At 36.4% G+C, this 25,660-nt stretch overlaps 2 protein-coding genes and 1 long non-coding RNA gene across 3 annotated transcripts; 1 reads left to right on the top strand and 2 right to left on the bottom strand.

The window, feature by feature from the left end:
- Positions 1–358: 358 nt before the first annotated feature.
- LOC110798992 (ribulose bisphosphate carboxylase small subunit, chloroplastic 2-like) lies at positions 359–2,054 on the bottom strand. Its single transcript, XM_056840806.1, has 3 exons — positions 1,450–2,054; positions 889–1,023; positions 359–783 (listed from the first exon to the last, which is right to left on the bottom strand). The coding sequence occupies exons 1-3, from the start codon at positions 1,624–1,626 to the stop codon at positions 553–555; spliced, it is 543 nt and encodes a 180-aa protein (XP_056696784.1). The 5' UTR covers positions 1,627–2,054; the 3' UTR covers positions 359–552.
- A 12,720-nt stretch (positions 2,055–14,774) lies between these two features.
- LOC110798993 (ribulose bisphosphate carboxylase small subunit, chloroplastic 2-like) lies at positions 14,775–15,931 on the top strand. The gene is made up of 3 exons (XM_022004193.2): positions 14,775–15,137; positions 15,345–15,479; positions 15,579–15,931. Exons 1-3 carry the CDS (start codon positions 14,961–14,963, stop codon positions 15,807–15,809), a joined length of 543 nt encoding a protein of 180 aa, XP_021859885.1. The 5' UTR covers positions 14,775–14,960; the 3' UTR covers positions 15,810–15,931.
- Positions 15,932–17,925: 1,994 nt separating this feature from the next.
- Positions 17,926–18,491, bottom strand: LOC130470522 (uncharacterized). The gene is made up of 2 exons (XR_008931058.1): positions 18,260–18,491; positions 17,926–18,187 (listed from the first exon to the last, which is right to left on the bottom strand). It is a non-coding gene; the product is annotated as an uncharacterized lncRNA (long non-coding RNA).
- Between the last annotated feature and the right edge of the window lie 7,169 nt (positions 18,492–25,660).

Below are 25,660 nucleotides of genomic sequence, written 5' to 3'. Positions count from 1 at the left end.
TATTTCATAAGGGACATCAAAAAGTTATATTCATGTGTTCCCTTATACATAATTTAAGTATGTACTCCATAGTAGAATAGAGATAATGTGACAGAAAATGTGGACAAATACAAAGTCTTGATAAGGGAATTCTCCATTTCCTTTAAATTACAAGAGTTGACTATTAATTTTGCCAACAACTTTAACCATTAGTAAATTTAATTTACTATTAGTAAAATTATAGAAACTTTGATTTATTTACATTTAGAATAATCGAAACTCAAAAAATCTTCTGTATAATAACATACGGGATTATGTTTTTGTTACTCCGTATATTTGAAAAACACGTGGTTAAAGTTGGAATATGAATAGCATAAAGTCAAACTATAAATATAAATACTTTGTATATAATTGTTAGGGATAAGCTATTATTTCCCATAGAGTACAAAGCTCAACTTTCCCATTGCATTAAAAATCCGAAAAAAGACAAACTTATGCGGAAGAAAAAAATGTTTTCAAAGGACTAACTATACTTGATCAACAAATAATACACAAACTTTCTTGATTCATTTATTAGTAGCCTTCAGGCTTGTAGGCAATGAAACTGACACATTGGACTTGACGGTTGCTGTCGAATCCAATGATACGGATGAAGGCGTTGGGGTACTCCTTCTTGCATTCTTCGAGCTCATTCAAAACCTGGGCCGGGTCAGTGCACCCGAACATCGGCAACTTCCACATTGTCCAGTAACGACCGTCATAGTACCCTGGGGAATTGTGGTGCTCACGGTATACAAATCCATGCTACAATTAACATAACATATATAATTATAATTATCATTATCAATATCAATATCATATACTTATTAATTAATAATTAAATATAGGAGGACTAATTAATTAACTTACTTCAGTCTCGAATTCTAAGCAAGGAACCCATTTATTGTTAAGAAGGTAATCGACCTGCCGCGCCAACTGGTCTGTGGTAAGAGGTGGAAGGTACGATAGAGTCTCGTACCTCTTCATGTTTTGTGTTGGCCATACCTGCATTATATTTTTCAACAAATTAGATAATTAATTAATTAATTAATTGGTCTTGTTTCATGTTATCAATCTGTCACTAATATACTCCTTCTGTCCCAAATTAGTTGTTACACTTACCCTTGCATAAAGTTTTAGGTGATAAGTGGTTGTTTGGTTATCAATTGTTATTTTATTGAAAAAGTAGATGTGATAGGAGTTAGTGGGGTATTTTTTTAATTGAATGAGAGAGGGTGTGGGAATAAAAAACAATTTAGTGGGAAGAGAGAGACAATAAAATAATTGTGGGGTCAATAGAAGTGTAACAACTAATTTGGGACGGACGAAAAAGGAAAGTGTAACAACTAATCTGAGACGGAGTGAGTATGTATTTTTCCATTATCTACCACCAAGTAGAATAGTGTTACAGATCGAGTAGTAATCGATTACCTTCATGCACTGGACTCTTCCACCGTTGCTAGCAAGGGAGGTAATGTCATCGTTCTTCTTGGTGGCAGGGAAGCCTACGGTAGACTTCAAGCCGGTGAAAGGAGCCACCATGCTGGCTTGAGCCGGGGTACGGCTGACGGTGGCGACAGCGGCGGAGGAGAGGACGGAGGAAGCCATTTTGTAACACTTACTCACTCCTCTTTGCTTACTATTATTAGTATTATACAAACTCGATCTCTTGCTTAGTTAATTTCTATGTTACAACTCTTTCTATATATAATACTACTGTGTTATTTTAAAGAAGTGGATATGATTTTAGGATAATCTTAGCCGTTGGTTTTGTTAAGTGATGACATTACACTTCAGCGACCACACACGCAAGGTTAGGGAATTGAGGAATTTTAATAATGTTTGTGTATATTTATGAATTTAATTACAGCATGGAAATTAAGCACCATGGATAGGTGCCACGTGGAAGAAACCCAAATCCTATCTGATCTTAAGAAGGAAGATGATAAGAAAAATGTGTGATGGTGGTGAATTCATGAGATACTACCTATCCTTAATTTGTTTATATTTCTACCCTTTTTAGCTATGAATTTCAGACCATGCTTTCCTTCAGAAACAACTATTGGATTTTTCTTTAGTACATCCATTCATTATTCAAGTTGGACAATAATCCAAGTATGATTTCGGCTAGTGTAACTTTCATTGTCATTGCTTAATGGCCGGCAATGGTTATTCAAGCAGTAATCTTTATGGTCGTTTGACTGGACATAGGAAGTAAAATTATTTACTTCCTCCGTCTTTTAATAGTCGCAACGTTTGGACTTTTGCCACTATTCATATAATCCACTTTGATTATTCTTAGTGTTTTTTATATAAGATAAAACATAGTCATGTTGGATCTTGTTAGATTCGTCTCAATGTGTATTTTCAAAATATCAACTTTTTATAATTTTTGCATAAAGAGAATTTAAGATATAAATGATCAAAGTTATGCATTGGCATGCGTGAAACTAACAAACGTTGCGAGTATTAAAAGACGGAGGAAGTAAAATTATATAGGAAGAAAGTTTTTCCCCATATGTCTGAAGTTAAAATAAAGTCTGGGGTTTAATTAACTTTTTAATTTTTTTCAACTTTTAGAACCTTATATATATTTTTTTCACCTTTGAGATTGGAGATCGAACACAAGGATTGGTGGGTTGACGGTGCCGGATTTTGATGGTGCCAGGAATGTTGGTGGTGGTGGTCAATCGAAGATGTAAGAGGAGAGAGGAAAGAAGCAGTCATGGATATAAAGGCCAGGGAAGAAGGAAGGGGGGAGAGAAAATAAAAAGGAAAAGGTGAGTTAATTAGGGATTAGTAAGTTAATTAGGTGCTAATTAAGTGGATTAAAGGTTGATGACGTCATTAAGAGTATTTGAAGCGTTATGTTTATTTTGGGGTATTTTTATGTATTATTGAAACTTGAGGACATTTGGTGAATTTTCTTAAAACCCGGGGTATTTCATGAAAAATCTGAAAATTTTAACACTCTAACAGTAATAATACATGATCATAAATCATCTTTTCCAAAGCACCTTCTTACTATTAAAACTCCATAATCTTCTCCTATATAAGACCTCTAATAATTGAAACTTAATGTACATAAACAACTCATTTGAGTATGTTTTAAGAAATTTGAAGTCGGAAATTGTTCGATGAATTTTAAGCTAAGCATAAATCATTTTAGTACCTAATCAAGTATGGACATCAACCCAATTGCTCCTTTTATTCTCAGAATTAAAACAACCAAGAGCAAGTATGATCTATGCTTAACTCATGATCAAAACCAGAATTCATTTAAAATCAAGCCATGTTGATTATTTCTATATTTTCTGAAGACATTATTAATATTCTTCAAACTTGCATAAAAATAGCTTAGTAATAAATGTGGATGTATGTATTAAAGTAGTCACCAGAGGAATTCCCAAAATAGACGTGTCGCTCTAAAATATTAAGTTAGGAAAAAAAAATTGTCGCCTAAAATATTTTGTTTTTTTATAACAAACTTAAGCACATTTTACGTACCAAACTTAAAATATAAGCATGATTAACTGTTTTTTAAAAAATTAATTTTTTTTTTAAACATTACACCTTTCATACTTTTTAGGAGTCATAATTATTACTTATGGTGTAACTTTTTAAGAGTCAAAAATTTAACTTTGGTACTTTTACACCCAGTCTCCATTCTTTTTACTTTCCTAAAAGCCCATTTAAATCATAAATAATTCTATTTTTGGTAACTTTTACACCACACTTGTATTTTTTTTTAATATTTCTTTATTGTCAACTATTCCATTTTCATCATTATTATATCAAATTCAACTATTTATCTTTAATACTTGTGTCGGTCAATATGTGACTCCTATAACAGTACAGAAAGAGTAATAAGCTAGTATCGGTTAAACGCGAATATAATTCAGGGTTTGTTAACGTGGAATCTTTTACTACCTTTTTAAATAAAAAGAAAAAATCATGGGTTTTTTTTCTTGACATAGGCTTACAGAAAATCATGATTTTTTTATAAATGAAAAAAAGAGTTAAAACATTAATAAATTGTGATCTGTTAAACGTGAAATTAAGTCAAGTATTTGTTAAAATAGAATCTTTTACTACTTTGTTAAAAAAAAATCGGATTTTTCATGAAATGACCTCGAGTTATGCGTTAATGCACCAAATATCCCTAATATTTCCCGAATGCACTAAATACCCCTGACCTATGCAATAATATCACAAAATGCCCTTTTGGCTAACGGCCGTTAACTATCCGTTAGTCAGTTAATTAGTTAAAACATATTGCACCAAATACCCATGAGGTTTGATATAATGCACGAAATACCCCAAATTTTTTCTTTAATTTTTTTCAAAGAATTAGTCGTTGTAGTTGAATAATATACCCTTGACTGTGATGATGGTGCATCCCATAAATCGGTGGCTGTGGATAATAAGTGAAACCATGTGCAGTCCCATACATTGGGTTATGAGGGAACCCATTAAACTGGAAAACTCATCAACGAAGGAAAAAGTCCACCAAATCCAGCATACATAGTCATGTTTCCAATCCTAGCAGTAGCCATTGGCATAAACCCACCAAACAACCCGAACCTGAGATTCGACAAATCACCCTAGTCGGGCCCCGACGGCGGCATAGCGGTTTTAGGGCGTTACCAGGAAGAGAGGTTAGGGATATCAACACCGGGAACTGGCCTCGGTCTAGGGCCAATGTTTGATTTGCCTCTACCATAAAGAGGGACACGTATATCTTCTTGAACCAGAGCTTTACAGAACGGGCATTCATGTGATTGAGAATGGAAATGAAGCCATTTATACAAACAAGGCCAACAATAGACATGACCAAAGGGAGGTGCTATTGTTTTCTGGTCGTTCTTGCTGTGTTGTCTGGTTGTTGTTGTTGTTGGTGGTGGTGGTGGTGGTGGTGGTGGTGGTGGTGGTGGTGTTGTTGTTGTTGTTGTTGTTGTTGTTGTTGTTGTGTGGCTGTTGTTGTTGCAGTGTTGTGAAGGCGGGTGCAGGTGTAGCTGTTGTGCAAGGGGGGGAATGGGTTCAGGGTGGTATGCGGGGTATATATAAGGGAAATCAGGGTTTGCAACAGCTATATTATTCAAATCCAACGGTTAGTTTTTTGGAAAAATTTAAAGAAAAAATTTGGGATATTTCGTGCATTATATCAAACCTCAGGGGTATTTGGTGCAATATGTTTTAACTAATTAACTGATTAATGGAGAGTTAACGGCCGTCAGCCAAAAGGGCATTTTGTGATATTATTGCATAGGTCAGGGGTATTTGGTGCATTCGGGAAACATTAGGGGTATTTGGTACATTAACGCAAACCTCGGGGTCATTTCATGAAAAATCCGAAAAAAATCCCTCTATACAAAAAAATAAAATAAAATAATAAAAGATAAAAGTTTGTTACTATCTACTATAATAAACGTGTAAATGAGGAGTTAAAATTTTAAATTTAGCTTTTTTTTTGAATTTTTTTTTTTAAAAAAACTGTTATATTTTACGTCTACAACTATATAAATGATATATAACGCAAAACACTATAACATCGTTTCCCGGACCATAATCAGTCGGTGCGGATCATCCTGGCGTCAAAAATAAACTTCGTTGTGGATATCACTCCATTGAACGAATCATAGAGTATAAAACAAGAGTAATTCGACTCTTGAAAACCCCTTAACTTAGTGTTTTTCTCTTGATGTTAGAACTTAGAAGTATTTGGAAAAAGTACTATGGTTTTTATTTTTAATAATGTTGTTGTCTCTTTAACTCTTTACACCGAGGTACAAATTACAAAGTTTAAAATATCTTTTAACTAGGTTAGATCCCGTGTAACGCATGGATGAGACTAAATATATTTTTTATGTTCTGAAAATTTGTTTAAAAGAAGTTTTTAATAAAAATCAATTTTTATCAACGGTTGCTGGGAAAATCAGAGAAAATTATTATTTATTGAATTGTAAAGTGATTAGTGCGATTTTAGGAGTTTAATTAGCGTTTCGACAAAAATACTTAAGTTGGAAAAATGTAAGAAAAAACTCATCAGACAATTATTAGATACCCTTTTCTTTTGGAATTGAATACTATTCGTTACGGTAATTATACCCGTACCCTCGATCTATCCAATTTTTTTGATATGGTATAGATTTGATAATCATATCAGTTATAATACCCTATTTTCTAGACCGGATATATAACTGGATTTAGGATTTAAAATAATTTTGTTGAACACACTTTTTAACACTTGTTTTACATAAAATAAAAAAACATTTTTTTTTGTTTGGGTATGGTCGTATAATAACATATTTCAGAGTAATTTATTTATTAACTATTGTAGGTTAAGAGTACAATGAATGTTTTTGAAAATTTTATATGAAAATCAATTTTTTTTTTTTTTTTTTTTGTATTTTGCTATTATGGAGTTTCCGTAATAGCTTACTATGTATATTATAGAAACAGTAATATAGAAAAATTGTGATTTTTTTGCATTTCTAACACATATATTCTTCAAATAAGTATTACTCCAATATATTCTTTTTATCCTTGTCGTAATACATAAAATCGTACTTTATTTTTGCATATATAACCTTCTATTATATTAAATAGAAGAAAGAATAAAAACAAAAAAAATCAGGAAATCAGATATTTTAAAAGATTCTTCGATTAAAATATTTTTTTAAAAATAAAGAAAAAATATTAAGGATTCACCAGGACGTGACGCATGTCATTCCTGGTGTGTCTTTTAGTATATAGTAATAGATTGAATTTTGTTATTCTTATTTGGCTATACGTTATCTCATTTTTAATTCATAATTTCTTACTCATGTTCTTTCATAAATGCATCCATGATCCAATGTAAATAATGATGCAAATAAAGTTCATAGATGATACATGAACGTATAAAAATAATAAATATAAATAAATAAATAAACATACGTGCATGGCACAGATTCCAAACTAGTAACTAATATATTGAAAGACACATCAAGAACTACATGTGTCATCTCCTGATGAAATTTGCAATTTTTTTAATTTTTTAATTTTTTTTTCCAAAATCTTTTTATGCAATATTATTCCATAAACTATAATATTTTCTTCTAATTTGAACACCATATAATTTCTTTATAAATTAAACTAGAATGCTCTTCCAAATACTTTTTATGTTTTATAAGCATATCTATAATCCTTAAAAAGTGGGAGCAATCCCTTATGAACAGTAACATCTACTTATTTTATTTTTTATTTTTTATTCTTATTTTTTATTTTTTTTAATATGTTGAGAAAAGTGGCTAGCTACATGTCACATATTTAAATATTGTATAAATGAGAGAGATAATAATTGTAACTATTAGAGAATATAATGGACAATGCTAGCATTCATTTAAATTAAATACAAAATCATATTAATTGTTCTGTGTATGAAATAATGGTGTTCGGATGAAGGCTCTTTCGTAGTAGTGGAAGATCTAGCTTGTTCTTGCGTGTATTTGGGCTCCAAGTACCTGCACACAAGTAAGTTAACTGGCCTTGGAGGTGTTCCGAGGGAAGGTTATCTGATGCCAAGTAAATACTAGGTTCGAGAGTAGAGGGAGTTCTCTAGATTAAAGTGTGTGTGAAGGCAATAAATGAGTGTACCTTATTTGGTATTTGCACTGGGGTGACATATTTATAGTGTTTTGTGTAATAAATTCATCTACGCTCGATTACCAGCGCACCACGAATGTGACGATTGTCTGCGGCATTGGGGACGACGATACCGAGGACGTCTATCTATTTAAAGCCGAAGCCACAGGCCAGAATTACTTCACCGAAGACTGGCACGCAGAGCCCTTTGACTACCCTCCTTCGAAAACCGACGTCAAAAACTTAACCCGGTCTGGAAGAGTATACCAACCGGATATTAGCCCGCCACCTACGAGCGATATCCCAGTCCGACAAATGTCATTTTTTGCCATAAATGGCCTATATCGACCCAAATGACCCATAGGCGTGCATAACGAACTTGAAATGAGTCTTATAAACATATAACTAATCATATGAATCATGAAAAAGGTTTATAATTTGAGTATAAGTTCGGTTGTTGGTAGTTGGGATCGGAAATGCCATTTTTGGCCATAAATGACCTATATCGACCCAGATGACCCATAAGCGTGCATAAAGAACTTGAAATGAGTCTTATAAACATATAACTAATCATATGAATCATGAAAAACATTTAGAATATGGAAATAGGTTCGTTTGTTGGTAGTTGGGATCGAAAATGCCATTTTTTTCCACAAATGACCTATATCGACCCAAATGACCCTTAGGCGTGCATAACGAACTTGAAATGAGTCTTATAAACATATAACTAATCATATGAATCATGAAAAACGGTTAGAATGTGGAAAGAGGTTTGTTTGTTGGTAGTTGGAATCGAAAATTTCATTTTTGGCCATAAATGACCTATAACGACCCAACTGACCCATAGGCGTGCATAACGAACTTAAAATGAGTCTTATAAACATATAACTAATCATATGAATCATGAAAAAGGTTTATAATGTTGTGGGCCCGATTTGGAAAACTGGTTAACCACTTCAGGGTGGGCCCGATTAACGTTGAGCCGAAGCCTTTACACAAGCTGGCTTCCCTCATGTGCTTGGGGACTGGGATCGTCATCATGCGCTTCTTGTAGGTTAATACTCCGTATGTGATCTCTGGGGTAGGTGGTTCCATCATACATGGGCATATTGGGCAGGCTGAACCGCTTCGGGATGTCGATGGCATCGATGGGGTCAGCATACGGTGAATCAGCATAACTATCCAGGCTGGCCTCTTTGATTGGTGTGGGTACTCCGGAGATTTTGTTTATCATGGTCATGATTTGTTGGAGCTAGTGGTTGGTGTTTTTGCAGATGCTGTTGAGCACCGGAACAAGGGGGCTAAATGTTTCGGGAAGGCTAGCTTGAAGGTGTTGATAGTAGGTATTTTGTGGATACACGTTATGAGGTTGATGGGGGTGAACTGCGGCACGACTTGTTGCATGAAGGGAGATTTCCCCAGGGTAGCGTTGGTACTTGCCACATAAGGAAAAGGAGTTACAAAACCGTGACTAACCGGAACAACTGACCTGGTAGGAGTAGTATAAATGGAATAGTTTCAAGAGAAATCTGGGCGCAACGGAGTGTGCGGGAAAGCTGCTTGTGGTGCTTGGTTAGCTAAGGGTGCCGCCATTAATTGAGGAGGTGCTTCTGGTCCCGAAGTGACGAGGTTGACGACGGGATGATGCGTTGCTCCATGGCCTCAACGCGACGAGTGATGTCATTGGATGAACTAGCATTTCCGGCCATGGTGTTTGAGTTGGGATTATCGAGCTGCTCTCACTAGTGGATAAAATACCTGTTGAGGGGGGCATTTTGGGCTTATTGAGGCGAACATAGTGTTAGGTTATGATACATATGATAATACATAAATCATGCGGAAACAACCATTAAGCCAGGAATACATATTATTTACACATAATCATATAGCATAATTTAGATGCATACTCTTTGTTGCGTGCCTTCCCTAGCTGCGCCCGAACCGAACAAGAACAAGTCTTTAGGACTCCAAGTGTCGTCCCTCCGTAGATAGTCCACAGCACGTCCGGATCCGCCTTAAGATTGACCAACTAGAATCGCCCTTAAGGTACTAGAATTTTCGGCACTCTTAGGTAAGAAATATGGCTGAATTTTTCTCTCAAAACTCACTTTGAATACTTGAATTAATCTCTGAAAATATGTGACCCTAGGCACGTATTTATAGAGTTATGGAAAGGGAATTGGAATCCTAGTAGGATACGAACTAATTAAACTTAGAATCCTATAAGAACTCTAATTAATTAATTTATCCTTTTAGGAATGGAAAATTTGGTAATATTAATCCAACCTTTAGCCGGTTTTCTTTTATTAATCCCACATACGACATATTTTTTAATAATCCCACCTTTACTACCCTACGACTTTTATTGGGCTTAAGTGACCGATAACTGGTGAAAAAATCATCGAGATGGTGATGAATTAATGATGATGACTGAATACATCTAGAGAGAGTACTTCCACGTAGGGATATATTACCGCCGACAATAGGTTTATGACGTGTTGGGCCCAATAAAAGACGTTGGGTGGTAAAGGTGGGATTATTAAAAAATATGTCGTAGGTGGGCTTAATAAAAGAAAATCGGCAAAAGGTTGGATTAATATTACCAAATTTTCCTTTAGGAATAGGAATTTAATCATATACTAATTCTAATAGTTTTAGGAATCGTGCATGAACACAAACTCACACACACACGGCAGCCACGATGGGCCGCCCATGCGTGTGCGTGCGAGCAGCAGCCCACGCAGCGAGGCCATGGCCTTGGCGCGCGCTGGGCCTGCCTTGCGGTGGGCCTGGGCGCTGCCTTGGCTGGGCGCGCGTTTGGCTGGGCGCGTGTTTGGCTTGCTGGGCGATGGCCCGACTTCGTGCTGGGCCTTCGTCCGGCAGGCCTCGTCCGATGCTAATTCGTACGATACGATTCCGATTAAAATTCCCGGTTCCGGAATTCATTTCCGATACGAACAATATTTAATATTTCCGATTCCGGAATCAATTTCCGTTTCGAACAAATATTTAATATTTCCGTTTCCGGAATTATTTTCCGATTCCGATAATATTTCCGATTCTGACAATATTTCCGTTTCCGGCAATATTTCCGATTCTGGTAATATTTCCATTTCCGATAATATTTTCCGATACGTACCATGTTTCCGTTTCCGACAACATCTACGACTTGGATAATATTTATATTTCCGATACGATCCATATTTCCGTTTCCGGCAATATCATCGTTTCCGGAGTATTCATTTCTTGCCTGTGACGATCTCAGCTCCCACTGAAACCAAGATCCGTCGATTCCGAATATCCATAGATGGAGTATCTAATGCCATTAAATACTTGATCCGTTACTCCAATGCCATTAAATACTTGATCCGTTTACGTACTATTTGTGTGACCCTACGGGTTCAGTCAAGAGTAAGCTGTGGATTAATATCATTAATTCCACTTGAACTGAAGCGACCTCTAGCTAGGTATTCAGTTCACTTGATCTCACTGAATTATTAACTTGTTAATTAATACTGAACCGCATTTATTAGACTTAACATAGAATGCATACTTGGACCAAGGGCATTATTTCCTTCACATAGCCCGCTTCGACAGACGTGGCTTCAACAGCTCACTTAGCTGTTGAGGCGGGCTTTGTTCGCCTCAACAGGTCATCTGTTGTGGGGGGCTTTCAAAAGCCCGCCTCAACAACTCAAAACCAAAGGGAAAAATAAGGACCTGTTGCGGGGGGCATTACCAAAAGCCCGCCTCAACAGACACCTCTGTTGAAGCTCACTTCTTAAATGCCCCCCACAACAGACCTGTATTTTTGCGCCAATACCTCAAAAAAGGAGTATAGAATATCTAGCCATCAGAAAGAGGTAAGACTAATGATAAGAGAGAAAAATAGGAGGTCAGAAAAATTAGGACTTAGGCATGTAGGACTTACAACAGTACTAGCAAAGACGTTAATTTTCGAGAAAGGCAGAAAAACTGTAAGATCAGCAAGAGAAACAACACCAATTGGCAACACCGAATGAGGCTCATAGCCAAAAACTGCATACAGCAAGGCACAGAACTTTAGTTTAGTGCCTTAAAAAGGATAACTGTGTTGCACATGCAATCAACCTCAATCCAGCAATACAGCATACCTAATATCCCGAATAGACCATAACAACCATCTTAAAGTGTACATAAGTGGTTAAGGAACAAAATCAATGAAAAGTCAAAACCTTCTCTTTTCTGTATGAAATCTAATATACTCTAGACTGGTAGGATTACAAAACTTTCCGGGCAGCATCAGTTCTAGTCAATGATCACCTTATTCTGAACATATACAAGCACATAAGTTCATAACCACTAAGAATGACTTTGTTTGTCAACGCGGGTCACGCAAGTGAAATTCATATTCGATAATGATCAATCTCACGCAAACGAACAATAAAACCGCTAACTCGCTGACACAAACTATCAAATACTCATCAGACAGATTAACATCAAAACAACAATCCTAAACCCAAAATAATGGACAAACAAAGTTTTAAATAGAAGATTGAAACAAGTAGAGTAGTTTGAGGAGTGTTACCCAAAGGGAGACGATAGTATCAAGAACCCAACCGAGTTGGCCAATGAAAGTAAGATAAGTCAATCCCACAACTACCATCATCTCATCATACAAAAAAAGCAGTAATAAAAGAAGACCCCATCCACCCAATCCCCATCCCCGGCCAGAACAAAAACAAAAAAGAATCAATTATAAACTAACAATTGAACTAGAAAACCACAAATATCAAACCCTAATTTGTAAATTCATCCAATATTGGAACATTAGCCTAAACTTTCTGCATAATCAACTCATTATGCTCAACTAATTGAAGGGAAACTGAATTTTAAGACCAAGCAAAACAAGAATCAATTAAAAGCTCACCTTGACAGATTGCGTCACTGTGTGAAACAGAGTCAACCGAGATAGGGAAGACGACGGTCGGGGGCGACTACTATGGAAGAGGAGGCGAGGAAGGTGGTGGTGGTGGTGGAGCCGCGCGGTGAGGAGCGGTGCGAACTCGCCTGCAGATTGCATTGGAAGCGTACTTGCTTTGTTTGAATATAGAGATTTGAAGGGATTGTTTTATCGGTTTGGCGATGAGAAGCTATGTTTTTATTGTTTTAAATTTCGTGAATATCGGTTGAAGCGAACAAAACAAAGCCCGCCCCTTTAGACTAGTATCTATTGAGGCGGGCAATATAAAGCCCCCTCCAACAAGTTCTATTGAAGCGAACTCTAAAAAAGCCCGCCCCAACCTGTTAGTAAATTTTTTGACCCGTGTTGACTAAGTGGTTGTTGAGGCCCACTTATATATGCCCCCCTCAACAAGGGGGCTACAACAGGGGTTTTTTCCACTAGTGTCTTGACTGTTAGCCCCACGGTGGGCGCCAAATTGTTTTGGACAAATTCTGCTTAGAGCCGAACTTGTCTTGAGAATGGTGCTAACAATCGATTGAGCTAGATAATGCAAAGTGACAAGAGTAATTCATAAGAGCATAAGTGAGTATATTATTAGCAAGTAGAAATTGTCCTTACAAAAGAGCCGTCTAAGCCATTTTATAGGCTTTACACAAGGAATGTAACGTTCATAATTTAATACACATAACTAGTGTGTGGCCCGGGCGATGCCCCGGTTGCTACATTGAATAGTTACAAATTTAGATTTTTCTTGAGCTCAATATTTGACCAAAATACATGTATTTCATAAAGTGAAAACATCCATTAAGTTCGTCAACTACACAGATACACTACGTCATTTATCATGCCAAATAATTTTTCAATTAGGTCATCTTACAATTTGTATAACTTGTTTTCTAGTGGAACTAAGTGATTCAAATTAATAAACACTAAATTAGATATATATGCAGCTATGTAGGACGTTTCTATAGTTGATGCTTATGAGACTTACAACATCATGTTTCTTCATGGTTGTCCTAATTATTTGATTATTAATTTTTTATTATCAAAATAGTCCATATAAACTAAAGTGTTACATAAAAATTTAGTTGGTAACATTTATTCATAAATTAATGTGAAGAGATAAACACAATTAGTGGTTGGTTAAGATGGTAATGAGAGTTATCATCTATGCTTGAGGTCTTGTGTTCGAACCTCATTGTAATATTTTTTGATTGCCCATGACATAACAATTGGTGAACGGATGATGTGGCGTAAAGGTAAGAGTACTACGTGGCACATAGACATTTTTCACAACGCCTTTTAATATGTAGTATAGATTAGGCTTAATGAAGGTAGTTAATATGGCGCTCCACACTTAATCATCCAAATGTAACCGCTGCCATCTTACCCAACCGTTGAGATCAGGTTGTCCAGCCGTAACGTCATGCCTTGCTGGCAGACACGCATGCTCCACGATGGCATACCTGGACATGTCACCAAGAGGGTATTTTCCCCCCTAACAAATACCAGCCTCTTTTCGGTTCGATTTATTATGTATTTGTTAAATTCAATTTTTGTTGTACATATATGTCGTATGAATTTTTATTAATGAATTGATTTTGCTATAAAAAAAAAACTGTAAGATGTTGTTCGGCTTATATATTCGATGTTAGTATATACGAGTATTTTCTAAATATTAACTTTTTTTATGTCATGTACTACGGAGTAATAGATAATAAAAGAAATTAGTAGTCAAATGGTGCATTCGTAAGCTTGTATAGTCAAAGTGTATCAAGTAATAACAAGCATAGTAAGTAACTAACAGACTAAGCATGTACAGTCAAAGTGTGTCAAGTAATAGCAATCACATAAGTAGTAAGATACTTCCTCCATCCTTTTTTATTTGCCCCATTTTCCTTGTCCTTTTGAGATCCCTCCATGTCTTAAATGAATTTGTTTTCCCACTTGTCCTCTCTTTATCTCTCTCTTCTCGTGAACCTTGTTCATCAATCCATGGGAAAATTTTATAATTCAATTTTTAATAAAGTAAATTTTACCATAAAAAAAGGGACGGAAGGAGAGAGTAATGAGGATCACTAAAAAAAGATTTGGGAAAAAGAAAAATATTGCAAAATGAGTAGGATAAGAAAAATTATTAAAAAAAATATATATATATTGGTAGTAAGTTGTGATGCCCCACCATTTGATTGAAAGGCCAAAAATACTCCATAATCCACAGCTTACCAAAATTCACGACCATTGATTCAAGTGAGATAGGGGATGGTAGGGTGATATAAATTAGCCCCTCAAAGAGTTGCTTAAGGTCTCTCACTACAAATTCTACAAGGAAGTTATTAGTTAAGAGAGTGCAGTGTGTGAAACAAATTAAATGGCTTCCTCTATGCTCTCCAACGCCGCGGTGGCTACCACCGTTGTCAACCGCAATGCTGGTGCTCAAGCTAGCATGGTTGGGTTGAAATCTGTTGCAGCTTTCCCACTTACCAAGAAGTCTACCAATGACCTCTCTTCCCTCCCAACCAACGGTGGAAGAGTTCAATGCATGAAGGTACTGTTTCATTTTTTTTTATTTTTTTTTATTTTAACATGGCTACTAGCCATCGATGGACAACATTCATCCCAACCGAACAAAAGACCCTTAAACACTCACGCCAACTCCAGTTGATTTATAGAGTTACAAGTTATAAGACGACTTAAAAATACTTTTACTTATATACTTGCAACTCGATTGCTAATGTTGAAAAATATAATGCAGGTATGGCCAACACAAAACATGAAGAGGTACGAGACTCTATCGTACCTTCCACCTCTTACCACAGACCAGTTGGCGCGACAGGTCGATTACCTTCTTAACAATAAATGGGTTCCTTGCTTAGAATTCGAGACTGAAGTAAGTTAATTAATTAGTCCTCCTATATTTAATTATTAATTAATAAGTATATGATATTGATAATGATAATTATAATTATATATGTTATGTTAATTGTAGCATGGATTTGTATACCGTGAGCACCACAATTCCCCAGGGTACTATGACGGTCGTTACTGGACAATGTGGAAGTTGCCGATGTTCGGGTGCACTGACCCGGCCCAGGTTTTGAATGAGCTCGAAGAATGCAAGAAGGAGTACCCCAACGCCTTCATCCGTATCATTGGATTCGACAGCAACCGTCAAGTCCAATGTGTCAGTTTCATTGCCTACAAGCCTGAAGGCTACTAAGTAAGGAGTACTATACTCCGTGTATTTGATTCTTTTTTTCCCGCAATTTTTGTTGTTGAATTGCATAATGTATTTGGAGAGAATTCTTCATTGAATATTTAAAGAAAATCATTCCTATCCTATGTTATGTTGTCTTTCCGCTTTAGTTTGAGAATTTGATTTGGTGTAAAAAAAATTATGGAAAACCTGAGGTTTTCATTTTCAATCTTTTTGTGTTTGTAGGTATGAAAATAATTCTCAAATTTAGAGAATCGTTATGGATCTCTCTTCCTTCTTCCCATCAATCATGGCTCATTTGTGTCTTTCTATTAATTTTCTTAAGCAAAGAAAAATGGTTAGGAATTATATATGTTTTTCCTTGAAAATTGATTTTCACCAAACAAATTAAACATAGCCTAATTGTTGGAGATTAATGCAAATCACGGAAGTAGGCGAACGAGCTATCGCTCAAGGTCAAATTGTGGGAGCACAAAACAGCACAGCTCAGCCAGCTAACGATCATAGCCTCATAAAGTCATTGATGAACAAGCTATAGCTTGCAAATTTGCAATCTTATGACTTGCGGCATATGTGAGCTAGGAGTTGAGCAACTATGCGAGCAACCTCTCGACGTTGATTTTCCTTGCGTCTATGCGAGCGACTGCTCGATGCTGATATTAAGAGATCCTTAACCACTCACGTCAACCTCGGTTGGTAAAAGCCTAATTGTTTCCTTCTTTTTGCTCTAATCTTTTAAATACCTCCCTAGTTCCTTGAAAAATTATTAGGTACCCAAAAGTATTCTAATGTCTATTGATGGTCCTTCCCACATTTTATCCTCACGTACAAGAGAAAAATGTAAAAAGGTGCACGTTACACCCTAGTGCACCTAATATGCTGCATTCCTACTAGTCTACTACGATAGAGGAACTTTTTTTCCTGGATGGGGAAAACCATTAACCAAAAACACATAAAACACAAATCCTAAACCTAATCCTAAATAGAGATCTGAACCGTTTTTTTAACAAATCGCCCTAAACGAAAAGTGAGAATTGCGGAATGCAGAGTCTCATGTCAAATATCAAGATATTTTGGTTTGCATGGATATTCCAAGTCAACACCTAAAAAATCATTCAATAATCGGACTCCGCCAAAGTTGGTCTTTGACACACTAAAAAAATACTACAATTCGTAATTTTTTTTTTTTTTTTTTTGTCTTTTTTACAATAAGCAAAATACTAAAGCAAAACTAACTACAAAGAAACCCCAGCTTTCCTACAAAACTGAGCAAGCTTGTGAGCTTTGAGGACGTCCTCTCGAACAACCTTCATAATTGCACAAGTCTGAAACAGGCCTCCAACCCTTCGAATTTCCATCAAAGTCCAGTGTATTGGAATGTTCAAAGTCCAACCTTCGAATTTCGAGCTTTTTTTTACGGAGTACTCCGTATCTTTTATATTTAAAAACACACAGAGTACAAATTACATATATTTATAATGTTTTCACTTTTATCCAATTGACGTTGGGAAAATGTAAAAGATTTAATCCTCGATAGAAAAGTGAGAGAAATTAAAAGACCCAATGAATTTAATTGGTTTAAATAATCTTTGGACATAATTTTTGACAGATATTAAAGCGTTTATGTGATAATATAAAGGAAATATTCTCAATGTAAAGAACAAAATGAAAAACCCTAAACAGAATACATAAAGAACAAGTGAACAACCAATGATGTTTTAGCCTAGTGGTTAAGACTGAGGGCCTGAGTACAATAAGTCTCAGGTTCGAATCCCCATGTCCCCATTTGTAATTTATATTGCCCTTGTGGCTCATTCACACCAAAAAAGGGACAAAATGTGTTGTAAAAAAAATTGATTTTTTTTTTAATTAGGGTCGCTCCCTTCTCTTTCCCTTTCAACCCTAGCTAGCCCCTGCTAACGTATTTTGAAGGAGCATCCATCCAGGCCGGCTCCGACGATTTGGTGGCCCGGTGCTAAGCTTATCAATGAAGTTCATGTGAGTCCCCTCTTTGCTTCCAATAATAAACTGTCAGATTTCTTGCAATAAGAACTATCAAATTTCCCCTCTTCCATGGATAACTTTTATGTGGTTTTTTAAAAAAAATTAATTAAATGGATTAATAAATAGGAAAATAAAGATGAACAATATTAATTCAAAATTCACATACTACACGCTTCAATTTTCAATTAAATTGAACAAATTCCACATACATGAACAACAATCAAATCAATAAAATTAAACCCAAATCTTCAATAAACCCTACCTAATTGACCAAATTCGACCCTGTTCGTTTTTACTCGGAGTTCCAATCCATCAAAATACACCGCCTTGCCATCGAACTTCGACAAATTTTCTGGGAAGAATTCGATTTAAAAACCCTAATTACAATTAAGAGCAACAAGTCAATAACAAAATAATCAAATCTTGAGGTTTTAGCATAAGAAAATTACCTGGTAAATAGGCTTGAACAGAAGAGAGAGAAAGTGAGATTCAAAGCCTCAAAGGAGCGAGAAGAGGAATGGCGGTCGAAGATTGAGCCGTTGAGTAGTTGATGAAGGCTGTAATTGACTAATTTTTGGAAATCACCATGGGAAGGAGAGAGAATTTGAAGAGTTATTTTTGGGTTTCCATGTTTCATGTTTCAAGAAGTTACAGGGAAGGGAGAAGGTATGGGAAAGGGAAGTTATAATTTTAAACACTCTAATAATTAAAAAGAACAAATCTAAAATATATTCATCCAAAACTATATGAGAAAATATATCAAATAATTATTTAACGATAATTTTAGGTCGATAACAACCTTAGTCCAACATCTTCCGAGATTTTAGTTTGTCAACGTTACTAAAGCATTACAATTAATGAGCCTTTAATTGGGCTTAAAAGCCTTTGATAACATTTTTCTCCCCCTCAAAGACGAGGTCTCATGAGACTATTAAAAAATAATTTCTCATGTATTATTTTTTGGTCACTGAAAAACATCAATCTAAATATATACTCCGTACTTCGTAAACTTTTTTGAAAATTTGTCAAAACGACATGTTTTTGTAGATAACTCGTCAAATTGGTATGCGCTTATTTTTTACAATACTCTCGCGCCTTTTGTCAACACCAATATATTCCGAGTCCGGCAAAAAAAAACTTATCAAAGACATGTGATGAATACTTGAGGGGTCAACTAATTTAGTTGGTAAATTGCCTGTAATAGAAGCCCGCTTAAACATCAAAATCATATTTCAGCTTGCCTTTAGTGACTCTCTCTACTACAGAAAAGCCACACTTTGATCTTACCGAGTAGGAGATAATAATTAAGGAGAATAATAATTAACGGTACAGTGAATATATGCCATCCACTTATGAAATCAATGAAAATTATTCAACTATTACCTATTAACGTACAATTCCCCTTTTCCATTGTAATTCATTCCACATCCAATAGTAATACTCTTCTCTAAGAATTATCCCATCTACTCCGTAGCTAGATATAGCGTTTCCATTGATTAATTGTTAAAATTAATTTTGAATTATAAAAATCGAATGCCGCGTAAATAAATAATTAAGCACCATGTAAATATTTTTATCAATTAGTTATTAATATTACGTATATATAATTTCATCGAAAAACAGACACTCTCATAATTTTATTTAAAAAATAATCTAAAATGAAGTTCAATGCAAAACCAAAAACTAATCTAATCTAATATATAAAATTGGTATATACATAAAAGTTTTATTTAAATATAACAATTTAATAGAATCCGTGTATCGCACGGGCTAAAATCTAGTTACTAAATATTTGGATTTAGCTGACTGAATATTTTTTGAATCAAAAACTTACACGCAATATCTCTCTTTCATGCGGCTCTCAACTCCATTTAACTTGCAAAATGTTGAAATTGTCAACTATTTCATATTACCGGCATTTGTTCTATAACGATGTTCTAATTTCTTTTTTCACATTTTGTATCGTTTTTATCTATAATTATAGAATATTTAAAATTATAACTTTTTGATATTCTTAAAATGTTCATTGAGAAGAATAAAACAAGATCTCACATTAATATAATTTTTTTTATATATTAGAAATAATTAATAAGATTGTCTTCCACTGTGAATAGTGTCAAAAACCCAAATTTGAGCATCATTATGAAACGGAGGGAGTTAAAAAAAATTGTTCAAACGACTGAACACTACTACAAAAATAGGCTAACGAACCATTCATAAAGCACCATATAAGTCACTTATTAGGTTTCTAAGATAAAGAAACCAATTACTCCATATATAAGAACTCTGGTTTCTTAAAAAAAAAAGTATAGGAACCACACAGTTGGAATGTACGGTTTCTTAGATGGCATTTGTTTATTTGTATTGTGCTTGCGTAGCCCATCATTTTTGTTTTTAATTTTGTCAACACCATTTTACTTTTTTTTTTTAAGAGGTTAACTCTCATTTTAATTGCTATAAAAGAAACCTCCCATTTTACTTGTCTACTTATTTACTTCATTTGAATGCGCATTATCTTACGCTTTAATTCATTTCGTTTTTCTCATTCATTTTGTTTTCCTAATTTCCTTCTCTCCGTTGTTGAGCCACCCCGTTATCAGAAAATCCAGTTAAATTTCAAAGCTAAACTTGATCGTCAGATAGAAAATGTGCATATTTTCCCAACTAAAGTGGGAAATTATAAATCAATTTCGGGTAAGTAATACACTCTTGTTTTTGAAGAATTTTATAGGATCTGATATTTCTGTTGCAAAACGCTGTTTTGATTTATCGTTCCTTTGATTTCTCAAATCCTTGTAACATATTTGTTATGGGTCGTTTTGTACGACGTGGAGGTCGACGCAGGAACAAGTCAAAGGTACCAGATCATGCTGGGATCCTATGGAAGATGCCAAGGTTAACTCCTATATTTAAGGAGCCGTTATTGCTGAGTCAAAGGATGCTTGGGGAGCAGGGTCAATTCGGTTGGAGAGGATCAAGGAAGCAGTTAATACCATTACTCCCTCTTCTACGCTAAACCTAATGCTATATAAACACCGTCATCCTATAATGAGAGGAGGCCAATACCCATGGTAAACCCAACGCCCAACTATCTTCCTCCATTTGATACCTTCCCTTCAAATGGTATTGTTTCCCTAACACTACTACCTTTCCCGTAGCCTAGTAATTATAAAGAAGAACAAGCCTTCCTCTCCTTAGTTCCACATGGATATTCCACTAAGCATGCCTAATCATTAATCATTGTCATTTACTCTCTGCCTTATCTTTGATCCATATATTCTCACAAATTAACCTTTCCAATACTGCAAATGCTACGTACTCCATATATATCACTCATAGATTGTTATCAACGACTGCCTTTCCCGACGATCCCCTACCCATTCATCCGTCGTATCGCCTATGCCTTCTCACATTTATGCTTCGTCATCAGCTACATTTACACATACGCATATATACATTGTATTTGTACTTATCTGGGCTATTTATGCCAACAACATAGTGGATTGGTGGACTCATGGCCACCCGCGGTTTTTATCCCTTTCGGGTTTTCCGCGTCACCATCTCTTGTCTCGTCTCCCTTTATTTTCTGCCCTTTATTTCTTGTCATTTATTTACTTTATTTAATCTAGTCGTTTATGTCCCAACCAAAGGTCGTCCATACGAAATTTGGCATAAACAGTTTGGCGCCGTCTGTGGGGAGATGGCTAGATTTATCTTCAAACGCATATCCACAAATATCCTCTCAAACACAATATCCGACCTACTTGGGTTCACCGATAAAGTTGTCGCCATGCTATGGATTGTTGTCATACTTTGTCGCCACCATGAGATGGAGCTACGTCAGGGCACATGTCGTCAACATGACAGGTGTCGTCGACGGGTCAGGTGTCGTCGACGGGTCAGGCGTCGTCGACGGTCAGGTGTCGTCGACGGGTCAAGTGTCGTCGACGGTCAGGTGTCGTCGACGGGTCAAGTGTCGTCGACCGGTCAGGTGTCATCTACGGGTCAGGTGTCGTCGACGGGTCAGGTGTCGTCGACAGTCAGGTGTCGTCGACGGGTCAGGTGTCGTCGACGGGTCAGGTGTCGTCGACGGGTCAGGTGTCGTCGCTAGGATCGTTGGTCGATGGAATATGGAATGACGTCAGGGTACATGTCGTCGCCAGATCAGGTGTCGACATCAGCAGGTGTCATCGCTAGAAGTGACGCGTCTGAGTGGTCGAATTCAACCTAGATGATGCATATCGTGACAACAACGACACCAACGCTTGATGACATCGAAAATAGGTACTAATATTTATAATATTCAACTCTAATCGTTTGGCCTCGTTTTCGAACACGTGACAGGTTTCGGTCTAGACGTCACGGACCATCATGCAGATGTCACCACAAACAAGATATAATATGAGTTGTCTCGTACCTTGACAAGATCTCGAGACGATTTGATCACTTGACGTCGCGAGAAGTATGGTATAAAACTCAACCCCAGTGATTTTAATTTAAACTAATATTGTTTCTAGTCCTTGTTGTCACTAAAACAGATGCGAACACGTGACGTCATCCACCAATGACATGACGTCAACATAGTTTCGTCCGACGTCACCTCCACATCAGTCGACGACGTCTCCAAAAACGAAGGCGACAAATCGAGATTCAACAACAAATTGTCGGCAATACTAGATTTTGTGGCTAACTTCAGTCCAAGTATCAAATAGGAGAATTTGTAGTTGTCCTGAAGTCGCCACAGGGGAGCATATAGTATACTCATATAGTATACTTGATTTGCTTTTTATATAGTATACTTTGCTTGTTTTAATTTCCAAAAGCACTTTGAAATATATGCTATACGTTGTTATCCTACTTTTTTCGTCACCACTTGTCATTTTGTCGCCAAGTATTGTCTTGTCTACAGGTATTAACGTGTCGCTTGGCTAGGTCATGAGTACATCAGGTGACCGACGTTAGAATGCAGGTGACAAGGTATTGTCTTGTCTACAGGTACTGACGTGTCACTTGGCAAGGTCGTGAGTAAAGCAGGCGATCAACGTTAGAAGGCCGCGAGAATATACTATACTTTATTTGATTTAAATTTCATACGATATTTTTGATGCGATTTAATTTTCGAAAGTATCTGAATTATTATTGCCATGTTGATGCATGTCGCTTGTTATGATTTCAAGTTTAGTTAAAAATAAACTTTTCATATGAGAATGTGGTTGTAGACAAGATGTTAGCCAGGTACGTGACATCGGGGGCTCGACATCAAATGACTATTTGCACAACCGGACCCAAAAAACTTAACACCTCAAAGTGGCTTCCCACATCAACATTGCCAAGCCTACAACACAATCACCTCTCGAACAATTAACCTTTCGCCATCACACTTTCCATGTCATCATATTTTCACCCCACACCAACATCAAACCACTTGACATCATAAACGCAACGTCGTGTCCTTTTCCCATGTCCTCATCACCAAATTCTTCATCAGCACATCATAACGCGTTGTTACGACAACATGTCACGACAGCAGGACGCGATCAGCCACACAAGAAGATAAGAAATCATTTGGCGTCAAGTATGACACATAGAAATAAATATGTAACATTTTTTAATTTCTTTGGTGATAGTGTTACACGAGGTCACGACACGACATGAGGTCACGACGGCACAACATGACGCCACAACAGCAAGTCACGACAGCAGGACACGACCATTCCGGTTACCCCCATGACGACAAGAAGTTTCTTGGCGTTAAACATGGTACGTAGAAGTAATTATCTAACATCTTTATTTTAACAATATATTTCCTCGTAAGTTCGCCAACAGATCGTTGATACATGAATATCAAAGGGGGCTAAAGGTACGAACATACTTTCGAAATAAGTTATCTTTTATTTATAATATATACGTATTGTCGCTGCCATGTACATCGCAGATCGTGAGAGTCATCAACACAATCGAATGGTATGAGTGACGCAATTCATTTATGTTAATTAGTGACGTCAAAATTTTATAAACTAACATCTCATACCCTATTGAAATTTTCTCATATATCATCCGTGATAACTATTTTTTATTTACTAACGACATGCCGCGACTATACGCGTTAGTATGTATATTAATGACAACAGATTACCTTGATCATGACGGTATGCCCCGAAGCCATGAGATGGCAATGATCGATGACACGACGCCACTAGACTACCGAGAAAGCTAAGGAAATCGGAATGTCGAATAATCATCATCAATGACCATGATGACACACGAGTAACTTCTAAACTATTTTTCACACACTTTCTCATTTCAATTCATTCATTGTTGTTCTCTTGTATTAATATGTCCCGTATTCAACGTTCATCAAGTTAACTAATAAATTTTGGCATCGCACCATGAATATCTCAATTTCTCTAATGACTAAACCATTTTATCAAATCGTTTTGAGGTAATTTGACTTGACAGGACGTTTAGAGGTTGCATCATGCTGGCACGCATTTACGACGTCAAATATAAACGAACGTCATCATATCTGTGGCCGACTTCAGTCATGATATCTTCCTAAAGCCGCCACAGGGGGGGCAAGATAGTACATACTCCCGTTCAGTTTAATATACTTGTTACAACTTTGAAATTTGACTAACGATGTGATACAATTTATTTTCATGGTGATCTTGTCGTGAGATTTTGGTAACAGGTATGACACTAAGACAAATATACAAACGTTGGGGGCTCAACCACTATCACATGTCGAAGTAGGCGGATAAAGAAAAAGTCATTGGTTTTCCCAAAGACGACAAGTGATAGGACGACAACCGATTAACAAGAAAGGATCAACCAATAAGTCGACCAACGTTGGAATGGACAGTGTCAAGACCAGCGATGCGTCAATCTCATTCACCGTGACGAGACGATGCCAGATGTGACGACGGTGGTACAAGGGATGACAATGATCTCAGGAACGAAAACAAGATCGGCGACGAAAGATGTCACGACATCAGGACAATGATGTTGATAGTAGAATCGTCATCAAGGGACAGTCAGCGAAACAACGTAATTTCGTCACATGAGCCCATATTAAGTAATATCTAACACTTACTTTGTGCGTTAATTAATTTATTACATTTTTCACTACACTGCGATTAAAGTTCAATTTCAGTTTTTGTTATCTGTCGCATTGAATATATCTTTCCAAACGCAATTATATTATATTTATGTTTCATCTTATTTATTTGAAAATCAACGCTAACATCGCATCAAGCGAACGTCCACCTCTAGCTTTTCTATTCTCTGCAGATCACTTGTTGACGATATCACCAACGACAACAACAACGAACGACGCTATCAACTACAAGCGACAACGTCTCCATGGTCATGACCCTTAAACTTATTGGATCCCAACGACGACATGTCGCTTCTAAGCGCGACCACTACAGACGACGCAGGTACTATTTATGTGCACATAACTTCGTTCTTCGAGTACCTCATAGGTTACATCTATTCCACAACGAATAACAGAGACAGCGTAAACAACATTTTAAGCTAACGATGTGTATGCATCCTCGAAGCTTGTCCAAACGCCTAACCAATCGCCAAATATGAAATAGCACTAGTAGAAAAAACCCCTGTTGCAGCCCCCTTGTTGCAGCGTACAAGTATAAATACGCTTCAACAACCAGTCGGTCAATGCGGGTCAAACCCTTTAAAGGGTTATCGCAGCGTACATTTTAGTTGTTCGCAACAAATGCGTTTGTTGCAGCGTACAAAATAAAAGCCCGCAGCAACAAACCGTAGTTATTGCAGCGTACATGTTAATGCCCGCTGCAACAAGTCCGCGTTTCAAATTAAAATTTTTA

This window comes from Spinacia oleracea, chromosome 1 (assembly GCF_020520425.1).
Source record: "Spinacia oleracea cultivar Varoflay chromosome 1, BTI_SOV_V1, whole genome shotgun sequence".
Lineage (NCBI taxonomy): Eukaryota > Viridiplantae > Streptophyta > Magnoliopsida > Caryophyllales > Amaranthaceae > Spinacia > Spinacia oleracea.
This window is presented reverse-complemented; position numbering and strand designations above follow the sequence as displayed.